Source organism: Malaya genurostris, chromosome 3, assembly GCF_030247185.1.
Source record: "Malaya genurostris strain Urasoe2022 chromosome 3, Malgen_1.1, whole genome shotgun sequence".
In the NCBI taxonomy this organism is placed as follows: Eukaryota; Metazoa; Arthropoda; class Insecta; order Diptera; family Culicidae; genus Malaya; species Malaya genurostris.
Window position 1 is genome coordinate 121,151,328 of NC_080572.1, and position 15,797 is coordinate 121,167,124.

The 15,797-nt window shown below is 39.5% G+C and overlaps 1 protein-coding gene and 1 long non-coding RNA gene across 6 annotated transcripts in view; one reads left to right on the forward strand and one right to left on the reverse strand.

Moving 5' to 3' along the window:
- Positions 1-15,797, forward strand: part of LOC131436183 (uncharacterized) — a 43,570-nt gene that overhangs the window by 9,585 nt on the left and 18,188 nt on the right. Inside the window, exons 1-3 of one of the 5 annotated variants that reach the window (XM_058604749.1) lie at positions 1,065-1,166; positions 1,241-1,443; positions 13,995-14,025. The exons of 1 other annotated variant lie outside the window; for it this stretch is intronic. In XM_058604749.1, the coding sequence (XP_058460732.1) occupies positions 1,352-1,443; positions 13,995-14,025 (123 nt within the window). In that variant the 5' untranslated portion in view covers positions 1,065-1,166; positions 1,241-1,351. Of the gene's footprint in view, positions 1-1,064; positions 1,444-13,994; positions 14,026-15,797 lie in introns of those variants that run through there. 3 more of the 5 variants (XM_058604748.1, XM_058604751.1, XM_058604750.1) reach the window with 3 other exon arrangements.
- On the reverse strand, positions 10,490-12,396 carry LOC131436184 (uncharacterized). Its single transcript, XR_009230590.1, has 3 exons — positions 12,133-12,396; positions 11,877-12,065; positions 10,490-11,807 (listed from the first exon to the last, which is right to left on the reverse strand). It is a non-coding gene; the product is annotated as an uncharacterized LOC131436184 (long non-coding RNA).

The window sequence follows — 15,797 nt, forward strand, 5'->3', positions numbered from 1 at the left end:
GCTGAGAATAGCCACACCAACACATTCGCACGTGGATTGGACTCTTTCAGGTTGGCGCGGTTGATGCTAATGGTGCAGAATTGTCCGATGACGGCCCGATCATTTGAAAGATGATATTTCATAAACGTCATAAGGATTTGACAATGATAGCACCATCTGAGTGTCAAGTACACGACTTAAGGAGTGATGTGTTGAACGTACACGCAGAAAATTCCCGGCTGTTAAGCGGTTCTATTTTGTTGGTCGTTGAGCGCTTGTTGAACGACATACTGCACGAAATATTCGTTCAGTTTGCTGGGTCGATTTGTTGTTTTTTTCTCTTGTAAAAATAGTGTCAAAATTAGGTGTTACCTTCATATAGAAAGAAAATTTGTTGTTATTCTACGTTAAGTAGAAGAATTGTACAGTTATGTAGTGCTAGTTTAAAATAATAAGTGGAAAAAACTTTAGAAATTCTTCTGTAAAACTAGTCCAACTCATATGAAAAATAGCTCAATAATGGACCTCTGTCTGCCGGGTTTGTTGAACGAACGAAATGGCATTCGGTCCAACGGTCTGTTCCAAATCGGCAAACCAAGGTTCCGTGTTGGCCTCCCATTGAACGATTGATTGGACGTTCATTGGACCAATGATCCAACGTATTGGACCAACGTTTAACGTTGTTTTTCTAAGAGGGAATGATTAATTGCCCATCAAGCCAAACAATAGTTGTTTCAAACCGAGATGTCGCAAGTTCAAACAATATATGCTTGCTTTAAACTAGGATATGGTTGTTCCAAATAAATGTTGGTTGTTTCAAAAAACATTGATTGAATCAAACCAGAATTGTTATTGTCACTGTATTAACAAAAAATCGTTAGAATTACCTTGAATTTATTTAAATAATATTTTGTTCTACGTGTAAGATAAATTGCATCAAGAGGATGTTTTACATTCAATTTGTTTGGAAAATATTTTTACTTTAATGTCAGCGTACATTTTGAAGCAGAGGGAAACAACACTTTCACCCAATCAACAGCTTTATGTTATGTGTTCATCCTCTATCGGTCTCTTCAGTTTGAGTATATCAATCGCTGGTTATCGTTCATAACATCGTAGGAATTTCTTATGATCAATTTCTACGTGAAATAAAAACAATACAGCAGCCGATAATAAATTAACAATAAGTACTGTATTACATTTCATTTATATTAATTTTTGCGGAAACGCTCATGCATCAAATTGCACTTTTTCCACAAAGATGCGTTTGAACAAGTGCATAATTTCAGCATCTGATATACTGTGATAATGGTGAGACGAGAGGCAATAGAAGAGCGTGGGGCAGTGACTGTGTGATAATGAAAAATCATCGATGGGAACACATTGTTCAGCGAATAAGACCGTATATGATTTAAAAAGCGAAACCCATTGTTTCGTGACCGTGCAAGGTAACTCTGATCTAAGGTAATTCACTCTCATCACACTCTTGTAAGCAGGAGAACGTGGGAAAATAGTATTTTTTCACATGTACAAGCGGTTGCAATAGCACATATTTATGGGTACACTTCCAAACAATGTCATGTAGGGCTGTTCGATGGTGCCACAATGGTACAAGAGCGGTCATGCAGATAAGTGGTTCGGATGTTGTCTTTTATATTCCATATAAGCTAAAAAAATGGTACATTCCGTATAAATGAAAAAAAAAATCTCAATTTTTCTACCCGTATAATCGTGACAATTTATTTTTTTTTGTTGCTTCAATGGGTTAGAATTTTAAAATCTCTCGAATTATCAAAAGTTGGAGAATATTCTTCCATGAAATTTTTCACAAGTTGACACCCGAGAGAATAAGGCAGATAAGTGGTGGGTTTTCAAAATGTACTTTTTGTACAGTCGAAATCTGAAAATAAATTTACTTAAGAGTCTCAATCAATCATTCAAACCAGTGTAAAAAAACTCTAACATAACTTGTGGTTTTTCCACTCAGAAACCAACTGTCAGAATTCCTTCTGCAGAAAAATTTTGTTTAGATGCACCAATAGAAAATTACAGTGATAAATTGATTACACGAATGCTTACAACGAAATTTTTGCAATAGAAATTATGGAAAGTCCGAATGTTGATCGGACACCCCTTCAATGTTCAAATTGATGACACTTTTCGTTCCAGAGATATAATGGTATAGGTGACGTAGGCGAAAAAAGGCGCTTTTTTCTTAACCTTCACTTTTCTTTGAGATGGATAAGCCGATTTCAACAAGCTTAGACTGATATACTATTGAGTCGTAGATTATGGCTGAAGATCAAATGGCTGTCACTAACGGTTCTGGTAATGTAATGGCATAAGTGACACACCAAACTCATTACCGCTTAATTTTCTCGAATATGGATAAACCGATTTCTACAATTTTATGCTCGTTCGAAACTAACATTGGGTTGTTTAACAAAATTCTAAGATCAAATGGTTGTCTCTTTTATTTCCGGAAAAAATAATCACAGACTAACAGACATGACTAGTTACTTTTATTTAAGAAATCTCAAAAACAAACCCTATCCAAACATAAACTAATTGTCCTCGTTTCCTCGCGGGAGTGGACTGTATACGAATGAGTTTCGGTTTCTTGGACGGATAAATTCAAAAAGCGTCTGTTTGGTACAACAGTCAAGTTTTTACTACTTAAAGAACGAATGAATACATATGTGTTAGTAAGAGTGTTTGAAAATAGGTATAATAGTTTTTCTATTCTAGTTTGTTGTCTGGATCATCGTAGCAGGAGTAAACATCTACCCGGGCGTTGAAATTGGAAATTTCAAGATTCCAATTGCCCAGTCTGGTCGTCGCTCTCGTTGTCTATTGGCAGCAAGCAAATTTTCTTGACGGCACGCCTAGTTATGCCATTCTTGGTTCGCAAACTTACCACTCGAGTGTGCCCATCCTTGCCAGGATGGAGTTCGATTATGCGGGCCAGCGCCCACTTCAACGGCGGTGCATTTTCGTCGATGATGACCACCATTGCTCCAATCTTAAATTCAGCGACCTTCAGATCTCGTTGACGCCTTTGAAGTTCGTGGAGATAATCGTTCATCCACACTCTCCAAAACCTTTGCTTCATGTCCTGAATAAATTGTAACCGCGATAGCCTGCCCTGGGGAATGCCAGTGTATGTGGGTTCCGCAATGGCCTGGAACTCTCTTCCAATGATGAAATGAGCTGGAGTTATGGCAGTCATATCATTTGGATCATCTGAGACAGGTGTGAGAGGGCGGGAGTTTAGAATTGCTTCGATCTGTGCGAGTACAGTAGAGAGTGCTTCAAACGTCAGTCGATGTTCAGCGAGAATCAATTTCAGATGCGATTTAACCGATTTAACTCCCGCCTCCCATATCCCTCCAAAATGCGGACTTCGTGGAGGAATGAATGACCATTCAATACCTCTCGGCGCGCAATACTCGTTCACAGCACGGATGTGCTCTTCGTTGTGGAAAAGTTCGGCTAGGCGACACATTTGGTTATTGGCGCCTTCAAAATTAGTCGCGTTGTCCGAGTACAACTTCTGCACGAGACCTCGGCGACTAACGAATCGTTGTAGCGCACTCATAAACGCGTCGGAGCTTAGATCGGACACAGCCTCCAGGTGTAACGCACGGGTAGCCATGCAGACAAATAAACAAACGTATCCCTTGGTGGTTGTCGGATGTCTTGTAACAGCACTTGATCTAAGATTGAAAGGGCCCGCAAAGTCCAGACCTGTATGCGCGAACACTGGAGACGGCTTGACGCGGTAGTCAGGAAGATCTCCCATTAATTGCGTAGACTTCTTGGGTCTCATACGGAAACACGGTACACAACGATGCAGTTCCTTCCGTATGACATTCTTTGCCTTGAGTGGTCAATACTGTTGCCGAACGACGCCCAGCAGACCTCTTTACCCAAGATGCATGTTGACACGATGTAAATGCCTGATCAATGTTGTTGTGAGTGGATGTGTTTCAGGCAGAATGGCTTGATGACGATGTTCATATGGAATAGCAGCATTCCGTAGGCGACCACCTACGCGCAGCACTTCATCATTCGCGTCGATGAACGGGCTCAGGTTCTGAAAGGGTAACTTGCATTCCTTGTCGCTTCTCAGCATTTGTAGCTCTTTGTGAAACATTTCACCTTGTACCATCCGTGTGATCAAAATGGATGCTCGTTGCATTTCTGTTGCTGTAGGCAGTCCCTTGGCAATGTGCCTTCGACCACTCTTAATGTAATCGCAAAAACGAATCACATATGCCATCGATCGCTGTATAATCATGTACCGACTGATTCTGTCGAATATCGGTAGCCTCGAACGTTCAACTGCACCAACGAGTGCTGTTATTCTGAGTTCTGGTAGTTCCTCTTCCGAGAGTGGAGCTGGTTGATCGATCGACACTTCAGCGCAGTGAAATCTGGACGGTCCGTGCCACCAAAGCTGTCGTCTTTCCAATTCTGATGGCGATACGCCACGGGAAATTAAATCCGCAGGATTCTCTTTCGAAGGGATGTATTGCCAAGTGTAATTAGCAGTCAATTGCTGGATTTGTCGAACTCGGTTGCCAACGAATACGGTGAGTGCTTCCGGAGATTTCTGCAACCAACAGAGGACTATCTGTGAGTCCGACCACAATCGAACAGAGCTAAAGTCGGAATCAATTGCTGCTAGCACCTTCACGGTGAGCTGAGAGAGTAACATTGCTGCTAACAACTCGGCCCTTGGTGTTGTAATCTCCTTCTGCTTGTTCTTCTTCCTCGGGAGAATTCGTGACTTACTGCAAATTATGTTCATGGTTGCTGCCCCATCGTGTCTTATTACTCGAGCGTACAGACAGGCGCCGTATGCCAAGTCTGACGCATCAGCAAATCCGAAGAGTTCAAACGTACACGATCCGTTACTGAAGATCCATCGTTCAATCTTGACGTTGTTCAAGTATTGTAGTTGATCACGGTAATCTGTCCACAGTTGTGCTAATTCACATGGTACCGGTTGGTCCCACTCTAAATTCGCGCCCCAGAGCTCCCGCATAATCAGCTTCGCTGCGGTAATCACGGGTCCTACAAATCCCAAAGGATCGAAAATTCGAGCAATCTGACTGAGAATCGATCGTTTAGTTAGTTGAGCGTTGGGATTACGACATTCCGCTACGATGAATGTGAATGTGTCCTCTTTGGGATTCCACGACACCCCGAGAGTCTTCATTACCGTATTAACAGTTGGGTTTGTAATATCAACACAGCCTTCTCGTTGATGTTCAGGAATAGTAGCCAATAATGATTCCGCATTCGAACAGAACTTGTGTGCATCGAAGCCACCTTCGTTGAGTAATCCAACTATTTGATTTTTTACCTCCATAGCCTTCTCCAGAGAACTGGCTCCAGTAAGCACGTCGTCAATGTAAAAGGACTTCCTAACCGCCCCAGCACCGAGCGGGTATCTCTCCTTCTCGTCCTCAGCGAGCTGGCGGAGTGCCATTGTTGCCAGAAAAGGTGATGATGCCAGTCCGTACGTTACGGTTCGTAGATCGTATACTCGAATCGGATGACTCCGGTTCTCGCGCCAGAGAATCTGATCCTTAACATCGTTGAAGGGAAGGCGAACTACGTATCTTCCTTCACTAGTGCGCTCGTGTGTATCACGGAAATGGTCCAAGCAAATCTCATCCAATGGCACGAATTTCTCGTTGAATTCGTCGCATGACTCGATACGCCAAAAGTTTCGTACAATTTCATTGAGATCTTCTTCAGCGGAGATGAAGAACGATTGTTGCTCTGAGCTCTTGCTGGGAATCGGACCACTTAACACCCATCCAAATTGGGTGTCCTGGAGAATGGCAGAGGTGTTTGGAATCCTCATTCGACCGGACTTCAACATCTCAAAAAATACTTCAGCGCCCAGTAGCATATCGACACGGTCAGGAATACTAAAGTTCGGGTCTGCTAACTGTATACCAGTCGGTAGTGCAATGTTGGTGCAATTCACCTTCGTCAAGGGAAGATTACCTGTTATCCTGGGTATAACGAAGAAATCGAGACATGCTGAAAAATCGCTTATACGAGATTTGATTTTCGTATGAATCTTCAGTCTCACTTTCGTATGAATGTCATTTAGACCGCTAATTGAGACATTCGCGGGTACCTTCTTCAAAGATAGCATAGTTGCGAAATGTTCTGAAACGAAATTCGAGTGTGAACCCGAGTCCAATAGTACGCGGCACGGGTAAACATCAGACTTCCCGTAAACAAGGACTACAGCGGTGGAAAGTAGAACTTGCTTCCCGGTTCCGTTCGGATGAGTACAAAGTGTTGACTGTACTCCAGCATCGATAGATGTTTCTTCGTGGTGTCTCTCAGGCGGTAGTAAAGACTTCTTCTCGGGTTTTGACTGCGAAACTTCAGTTTTCGAATCATCTGGTTTCTTCTGCTGATTGTCGGCTGGATGCAACGTAGTATGGTGACGTTTGTTGCATTTTTTGCACGAGTGCTTCGAAGAACAATCCGTCGTGCGATGCCCCTTCTGCAAACAGTTAAAGCATGCGCCGGTCCGACGGAGTGTGTCGTATCGATCAGAGATGACTGCCTTTTTGAAGACATCACATTTCCACAGATCGTGGCCTTCAGAACAATGTGGACAAGCATCAGTCGCGGTGACTAAGGAGTTCGCACGCGCCCTCGGTCCTGCAGGACTGCTTAGCTGGAGTTTCGCCGGAATCTTCATCTGCGTCTTGTGGAACGGATGAATCTTTTCGAGAACGCGACATCTTTCGCGTAAGAAATCCATAGTAGAATCGTAATCGGGTAAGGCAGTGGAAGCTTGTTCAAGTTCCCAAGCCTTTCGGGTATCACTGTCCAGTTTAAGAGCGATACGGTTGATTAACATTCTTTCTCCAAGTCCAGATACTGGTAGACCTAGATTTTTCAAAGCGTCTACATTTTTCGCGCACGTGTCCAATAATTTCCTCAACCCAACTGTATTTTCGTTAGTTAGCTTCGGCAAATCGAAGAGTGCATCGATATGCTTGTCGATTATTAGCCGTCGATCTTCGAAACGTTCAGTCAGTGTCGCCCAAGCAGCGTCGTAGTCATTGTTGTTTATTATCTCCTGATCAATGATTCCCGCAGCCTTTCCCACTAACGAATTTCGAAGATGATACAGTTTTATGGCTGGAGCTTCCGAGGTGTAGCGGGACATGATCGTTACAAACATCGACTTGAAAGCGTACCAGTTCTCGTACGATCCATCAAACGAGGGAAGAGGTACTTTCAACGGAGGCAGATGTGCCACGTTCACAGGAGGTATCGCGGAGGGCTGAACCGTATGTTCTTCCTTCTTCAAGGAAGTCTCAAACAATTTTGTAAGGACAATATACAACTCACCATATAGCTGCTCAAATTCAATGCAAAACTCCTCTAGCCCCGAGCGATCATCATCGCTAATGTCGAGGCCGTGTGCTCGCTGCTGGTGAACGTTGTAATCGGCATTCACACTCTCAACAACCTTTAGCTGAAGCTGCAGAAACTGTTTGCAGTCCAGACTCTGGTTGGGATCGTCGTTGTCAGCCTCTAATACCGTTTTCACTCGCATTAATTTTCGACTCAAAGCATTCATCTGATTTATTAGCACTTTGTATTCAGCTGCCATCTTTTTTCGCGCTTCTTTATCTCTTTTGTTTTTCTTCTGTTGACTGATTGGCACTATTTCACAGTTTAGTTTTTTATCATTTAACGTATTACCGTCTTCACCAACAGAATCTGTTTCGCCGATGGCGTGTTTATCTTTTGCACTTCGCGTCGCAATTGGTGTGCGTGTCATGCTCATTGTGCCGATGATACGGAAACATTTCTGATCGGGGTTCGTTTCAAATGCACGTCACTGAATACCGCACTAGTACCACTACTATCGCGTTCCACTCGGATATAGCAAACGAGATTGCGAAAAACACTATAGCATTTTCATTCTTCTCGGTAGGCGGCCATCTTATTTTCACTGAGTCAGAAGAGCATGCGCGTACACGTTGTGATTGTTTCACTACACGAATAAAATCACTCGAAAAAGCACTTAATCCTCGAGAACGCTTCCCAGGACGCTTTTCAATGAATACGCTGCCATCAGCAGCGCCAACAGGTTCGCGAAATAAAACACTTGATCCGACTGATACCGCTCGATTCACCACAGTCAGTGGCGTCAAATTTCTCCTGGCTACTCGAGAGCCATAGTAACGCGGTGGATCCGTATTTTAGATCACTCGTTTTTCTCGCGAATTCAACTGTTATCGGAACAGTGAATCAGAAAACCGAAACATCCGGCTCGAAGGACCAGAAAATGTCCTCGATTCCTCGCGGGAGTGGACTGTATACGAATGAGTTTCGGTTTCTTGGACGGATAAATTCAAAAAGCGTCTGTTTGGTACAACAGTCAAATTTTTACTACTTAAAGAACGAATGAATACATATGTGTTAGTAAGAGTGTTTGAAAATAGGTATAATAGTTTTTCTATTCTAGTTTGTTGTCTGGATCATCGTAGCAGGAGTAAACACTAATGTTTTAAAACTTTATTCAGGTCATATGGACTGTAAATGGTCTCATACAATTTGTCAATAGACAAACAAAAAAAACTTCTGTTTACAAACAGTACTGCTGAACTGTCAAATTGTGTTCATCTGATTGGGGTTAGCAGTGACGGTAAAAAACCTAATTGGTAATTTTTACCCAGGCAGGCCAGAAGCAAATATCGTAACAAAACATCGATTTTGTATTGCGTTGGAGGATGAGAAGTAGGCACAGTTCTGTATTTAGTTTTGGCAATATGTGTTAAATCTGTACCCTGAATGAAATTCGCATGGACATATACAAATCAGTACATTACAGATAATTCTGCATCAATGGCACTCTGTTGGTGAATGCGAGTACTGTCCCAACTATTTATATTTTCATTATTCGAAATGACCGTTAAAATGATTAAAGAATCCAATTTTAGTGCCCTGTCTGTTACTCTGTGGTATAATCGTACAAATGACGTAACCGAAAAATCAAATCTTTTTTTTTCTATTCCCACAAAACTTATTGAACATTTTGTTAAATTTGATATGTTTCACATAAATTGTATTTGTTCATACAAATAAACAAAATGTATTTTATGTCTCCTGAGTCGGTACATTCTTAATATAGGTTTATAATGTTACGACACCCATCGTTGATATTCGTTCCAATGTTCCCCAGATACATAGGGTATGCATTACATGATCAGACGATTGTCTATAATTATGCTGCATTCTTTCACAACCATGCAAACAATTAAAAGAAACCAAAAATGCTGTGGGTATGGATGGGGCCTGCTATTTTCGTGAAATTGATGTTCGGCTAGTGAATGGTCGATTCTCTAATTTCAACGGTTTTTATTCCCAAGCACAACACTCTTTCGGACGCGGAATCAAAACAGACTTCGGCAGTTGAAATGTGCACGTAAACTCTTCATTCGTTGATGATGTGGTCTTTCTAGTGGGTATAATATTGTTGCTCACAGGTTTGCGGAGCCTTAGCCACTTGAAACTGAAGTTGAATCAGGGTGAAGAAAATTCAGGGTAAATGACAAATTACTGGAAGAATTGATATTTTGTTTTGATTCCGAATGATCGTTTTATGCAAACGTATATATAATAAGAAGATTAATAAGATAACAAGAATCGATGAAATCTCGATAATATGAGTAATTGAACTACTTGTCGGTCATAATGCACGATATCAGTCTTATACATTATTAATATAGCCGTATTGACTATATACACAAGACAATTCAATAAACGAGATACTAAAAAACTATTTTATAGATTTTATTTTTATAGATTTATTATTATTTTATAGAGATTACACACAAAACGGAAACCATTTGGATACACAATAAGCATCGGTTGAACAATAATACATCTACCTCACTATAAACTTATATAGCTTTCTTGTGTTTTGTTCAACTGTTGTACTTGTAACATTTTTTCTTACCATCCATCGAGCGTGAACCATCATACGCAATGCTTCTCACTGTTCATGCCATTCGCCTTTCAATTTTTCTACTGAACAACTTACTTTCTTTCGCTTGATTTCATCTTAATTTGCGTATATGCGCGGCTGCAAATTTTTATCTCTACATGTTCATAATTGTATGCGAAATTAAGAGGAACACGGATGGCGAAGCAAATTAGTCGCGAAAATGCGACGAATAGCAAATGATGTCAGACAATTTCAGTTGATATTAATGTTTTCATAAAAAACAATCAAATAAAACAGAGCATTGTTATTTTAGAAATCGGTTACATGCATATTGTTATTTATCCAACAGTATTAAAAAACACAATCAATGGAATTTAGCAGAAGGTCTTAGCGCAATGTCTTTTCTGATGTCCGGAAGAAACAAAACGACTTTTAGCCAAACCCCTAAATAACCAAAATCTGTGGTCGGTCAGTTCAGTCGCCTATTCGTTTCCTTCGGGACGTCAGCAAAGACATTGCGCTTCGGTGCAATATAAAAAAGTGTTTCGCAAATAGCGTTAACTTTACGTCTGCTTAGCAGTTCAAATTGAACTTTCTAAGTTTTTGCACTAAGCCGGTCAATTTTACCATAATTACTCCAGAACCGGAGAAACATTCCAGCGAGGTATACAAGGACGCGCTCAAAAATCTGATACTATCCAAACATTGATTTTATGTGTGTATTTATAATCAATTAGGTGCAATTACGTGCGATCTAGCATTTTGTGGTTTATCGCGATAATACCGATAATACCTGATATAAGTTTGTAAAGTAAAGACTTGGCATTACATTCCTTTTGTGAAATTTGGCCTTTTTGTTTCAACGGACTTCGCAGCCGATAAATTTACCTTATATAGGACTGGGTAGAACTTAATCGTGAATATCTCTTGTTATTCTTAACCAGACCCTGACAGCTTGGAGCGAAATCAATCTTCAGATTAGCAACGCTATAGCGCGGCATCACATTCAACATATCATGTCAATTTCTCTCAACTACTTATATGTACAAGATTTGAAGTGGTCTGAGGGCGCCGGCTAACAAAAAACGATGTTACCAATGATTTGTTCGGGAAATGTGAGAGCTGAATATCTTGTTAATATGATGTCTTTGACTTAACTCAACATAATAATTTTCACTCCATGCTATCGAAAATATGACCAGCAGTGTATGATGAAATCGACGACATGAAATCTTCAGTAGTATGAAATTATCACAAACTCAAAATTTTAGCTTTCTTGAAAACTTTGTATCAATGAGTGTCAAAGAGAAAAAGTTATGTCTTTTATTTGTCATTCTAGTGCTTTGATTATGGTTTCGGCGCAGTTTGATGGTTCTGGTGCAGTAAGCAACATTGCATCCTCTCGTTACCTTTTTAGTTTGATTTTTAAGTATTAGTAAATTATTCATTAATGAACTTTTCGATATAATCTATCAACTTATGAAAACGATTTCAGATATTCAGAAGTGTGAAGAAACATGTTAGTTCTATTCTTATTCACATCATCCAGTTATGTCTCTAACAATAACCACCGACTTTTTGTTCATATTTTCAATATTCTATGAAAACTTAATTAGAAGAGAATGCGAACAAAACCGCTATAGCTGAATAATCAATATTTATACAGGTACGAATCCTATTGTAGAAAATACAACATGCTAAAGTTTGTTAGACAAACACAATATCATCTATTAGATTGACCAAATGTTTTTCAATACCTGAGCTTCTCTTAGCAGACAGAAGACCCCAGCTAGCGCATCGTGATCGAACGTACTTTCCTTTTCTGTTTGGAATGATGCATATTGAAAGGTTGATTACCTTGCAATCGGGTTTGCTTCACACACATACTCACACACTTCAAACTGTAGTTCCAGAGAAAGAATATGCCTGCTTTTTACCATGACCGGTCGTGAAAAGTAAAAGTGGTTTTCTTTTGCTTTTCCATCCAGAGAGTACTGCATCGACATGCATGCTATTTTTTCTTTCATCCTACTTCATGGCTACTGTGACCGTTTCAGTGGATCCTGTTTTCAGCGATAACCTATAAAATTTCGAGAAAGCCATAGCTTACGTTGCAAATGACGTATTGAATAACATAATTACCGCACCATTATGCAGACGAAATGCGTAAAGTTTTGAGGCTATGACTTTCGAGCTTTGCATCTTGACCCAACGATGCTATGCTCTTTTGATCGACCTGGTAATGGGATAGTGACACACTTTCGATGAATTGGTAATTTATATTCAGATATGTAAATATGTAGGTTTCCGTTTAGTCTTAGAAATTCACATGTTATGTAAGAGTATCAGACAGTGAAATAGTTTTGTGTTTTTTGCCTTTCTGATAAATAAAAAGGTTATGCAATCACTTGAAAACCCGACTAGTAAAAATTGGTGGTGTCATGTGTGTGTGTGTGTGTGTGTGTGTGTGTGTGTGTGTGTGTGTGTGTGTGTGTGTGTGTGTGTGTGTGTGTCAAATAATATCACTAGGTTTTGTCGGAGATGGCTGAGCCGGTTTTGACAAACTTAGATTGAAATGAAAGGCCTTACGGTCCCATACGTAAATCCTGAATTTCATCCGGATCCGACTTCCGGTTCCTGAGTTATAAGTTAAAGTGTGTTCAATATTGTACACCGTCACTTGAACCGGCGAAACATAAAAACGTAAAAAAATTTCTAAACTGGTCTCAAAACTACACAAATCGATAGCCGTTATCAGTAGGCAATTGTTTAGTTTCAAACCGATTCCGGCTATCCTGGTTCCCGGTCTCCGGTTCCGGAAGTACCGGAAATAGTGATCAAAAACTAGTAGAGTTTGTACGTCATGTTAGTTGGCGGCCGTACGAACCGACTTCGATTATACCGGTTCTCAGGCTCCGGTGCTGGAAGTACATATAATAGTGAACCCACTTAGTTTTCTAATGGATGGCCTAACCGATCAGAGAACTGTTTTATTCTTCATGTTATACTAGTTAATGTACAAACAATCCCTTGGTTTCTTTCAAAAATCGAAGAGAAACATTTTGAATAGAATACCACAGTATTATATATGAGAAAGAATCATTCACCACTAGGTGGATTAAAACAGATTTTTTAATATAGGATATTCACATCACATGACTTTACAATTAGTTTTTGTCAAGAATATTAGGATTATTGTTCAACACCGATTTTGGTCGAAAGCTTTCTTTTCACGTGATTTCGTCTGTAGCTTTTTCACAAATGGCTAATCCAAACGGTTGGTATAGAATTTTGATGTCGATCATTTTATTTCGGATGTGCATATTTCTCTGAAAGAAACTTTAAAAATGCTGTACGGGATTCATTTCTGACAAAAGTAGAAGAAGAGTTAAATTGTAAAATTATCTACGATAACAAACACTGGGTTTATTCGCACTCGTTTAGTGCGAATTTCGCATTGCCAGAAGTGCACAAAGATAATAAAATTATTCTAGATTTTCTCGAAATTAATGATTTTTATCTCCGATTTGGAGAAGTAAACCTTTATAGCTCATTAGATAACATTTGAAACCATTAGAAGGGCTAATTTTGTATAATATTCCCCATCGTTGTACGAGAAACGCACCATGAGTTTTCTTCTTTGATATTCGTTGATACCAAATATTTCAGAAAACTTTAATTTCGAATTATTTGTAATTATGTCATACAACTGAAAATGTTATCATGAATTGATGATCATATTTTCGATGGCATGTAGCAAAAATTATGTTGATACGTTATATAATTTACGATCAAAAACTTATCACTCTCTCAAAGGGTAAATTTTGAAAAGGTGCCCCATAGTAAAGTAAGTCGTATTCACGACTAAAGGCGGGTGGGTGATGAAACAAACATAACTGGAGGACCTGAATACGAATAAAACTGACATTCTTCTTTCACGTTTCCGAGTATAAATAATCGTTCGCATTACATTGTGTGAATTTTACAACTTTTTTCTCTTCGTTTCCAGAATTGTAGAATTGTGGTGCGTCTATACTAAGGTACGACTTATTCACAACAAACATGTTCTACCATACAATTAAATCATTTGAAACAAATACATTTTTTTTGTTGTAGATTTAGATACTCAGTAGAGGTACACTTCGCATAATCGTTTGGAAATAATATAATGGTTCTTAAAAGAACCGATTTGCGGAGTTTACCAGTTTTTGAAATTGTTGATTCTTTTTTGACATTATTTATTTATCAACACTAGAACTAATATCCTGGCCCAGGACTGAATTTTAGAACTGGATTCAGAAACTAAATGCGAAATCTGCGATAAGTTAAAAATTCAATTGCAAAATTCAGGTTCGGAATCCAGATCGTCATAAATTTAGTTCCAGAGTTATGGAACTGAACTCATTCTCAGAATCCAGGATCCGAATTTAGTTGACCTGAATTCCAAACTTGAATTCCGAAAATTCAGTTCCAAAATCTAGCTCCAGAATCCGTGTTCCGAATTAGGTCCAGTATGCAGGTTCTGAATTGAATTGATTTCTGGTTCAGAAGACTGTTCTAAACTTCAGGTTCGGAGTTCAGATCAAACATTAAGTTTTGAAATTCAGATCTAAAAGTCATATCCTGACTTTGCTCATGAATTCTAATTCAGGATTCTGAATAAGAATCCCGAACTTAAATTAAGGAACTAAATTCATTTTCAAAACCTTGTCAAGGAACCAGTTCCAGAATTCAGATTTAGGATTCAGTTCCACAGTCGCTGCTCTATACCTGCAATGTGTGCCTATTAAACTCGTGTGCTGTGCTTTTTAAACCAGACTCATGAGCGTGTGCTATTTGTGTAGTCCACCTACTGACAAGAGACAATACAAGAGCGGACACTGTGTGCTTTAAAATTATATTATATTAGTAAATTTAGAAAAATCGGACACTCAACTCAGCACGTGAGCTAGCTCCCCATTCCAGCTCATGAGTCAGCAAATGAGCAAGCATCGCGAGTTGGTTCTTCAAAGCATACGACTCCCGATCTAGTAGCAACACAGACTTCGTGTGCGTGTTTTTGAAAAGGTACAGCATACGGACTGTATGAGAGCTGGCTCGTGTGCTGGATCATCACTGGTTGACAGGTCCTTAATAAACTTAATTAAAAAAATATTTTAAATTTTAAACCTGAAATTTAGAACTAAATTCTGAACCTGAAATTAAATTCAAAATTCAGGGGGACCAGAATCCAGGTTCTGAATTCAGTTCTAAAATTTAATTACTAATACTACTTAGATGGTTTGCTGTTACTGATGTTGGTGAAAGATTCTCACCATGACGTCCAGTTCCGTATAACGCACTAGAAGAAATGAACGATTTTCGATCAAAAGCTTACCTTTACTCGCTCCGTAGAACATAGGGACTGAATGGCAAGCAAGCGTGATGAGTTCTCTCATTGTTTCCAAAAGTTTGAGAAAATTTAGGTTTAGGTTTATGGTTATCTCACACTGTTGTTACTCACAAATTACTGATCATATATCTGATGGCATGTAAAAAGAGTTGCTACGTTCAGTACAACTAGTGTTATTCACGACTAAGTTCTGTCCATTCTTTTACCGGGCACCCCAAAAAAGCACTCCATAGTAAAGTAAGACGTCGGGTTTAGGCTCAAATATCTGAAACCTTCTTATGTCTCGGACAAAATAAAGAAGCGAACGGCGAGCTGTTGGGTTTTCAACGGTTTAGGAAATTTAACCTTTTATTTAAAACAGACTTCACAACCAAATCTTTGCATAAATATGCATGGCAAGTACTGGTTTGTAAGACTATG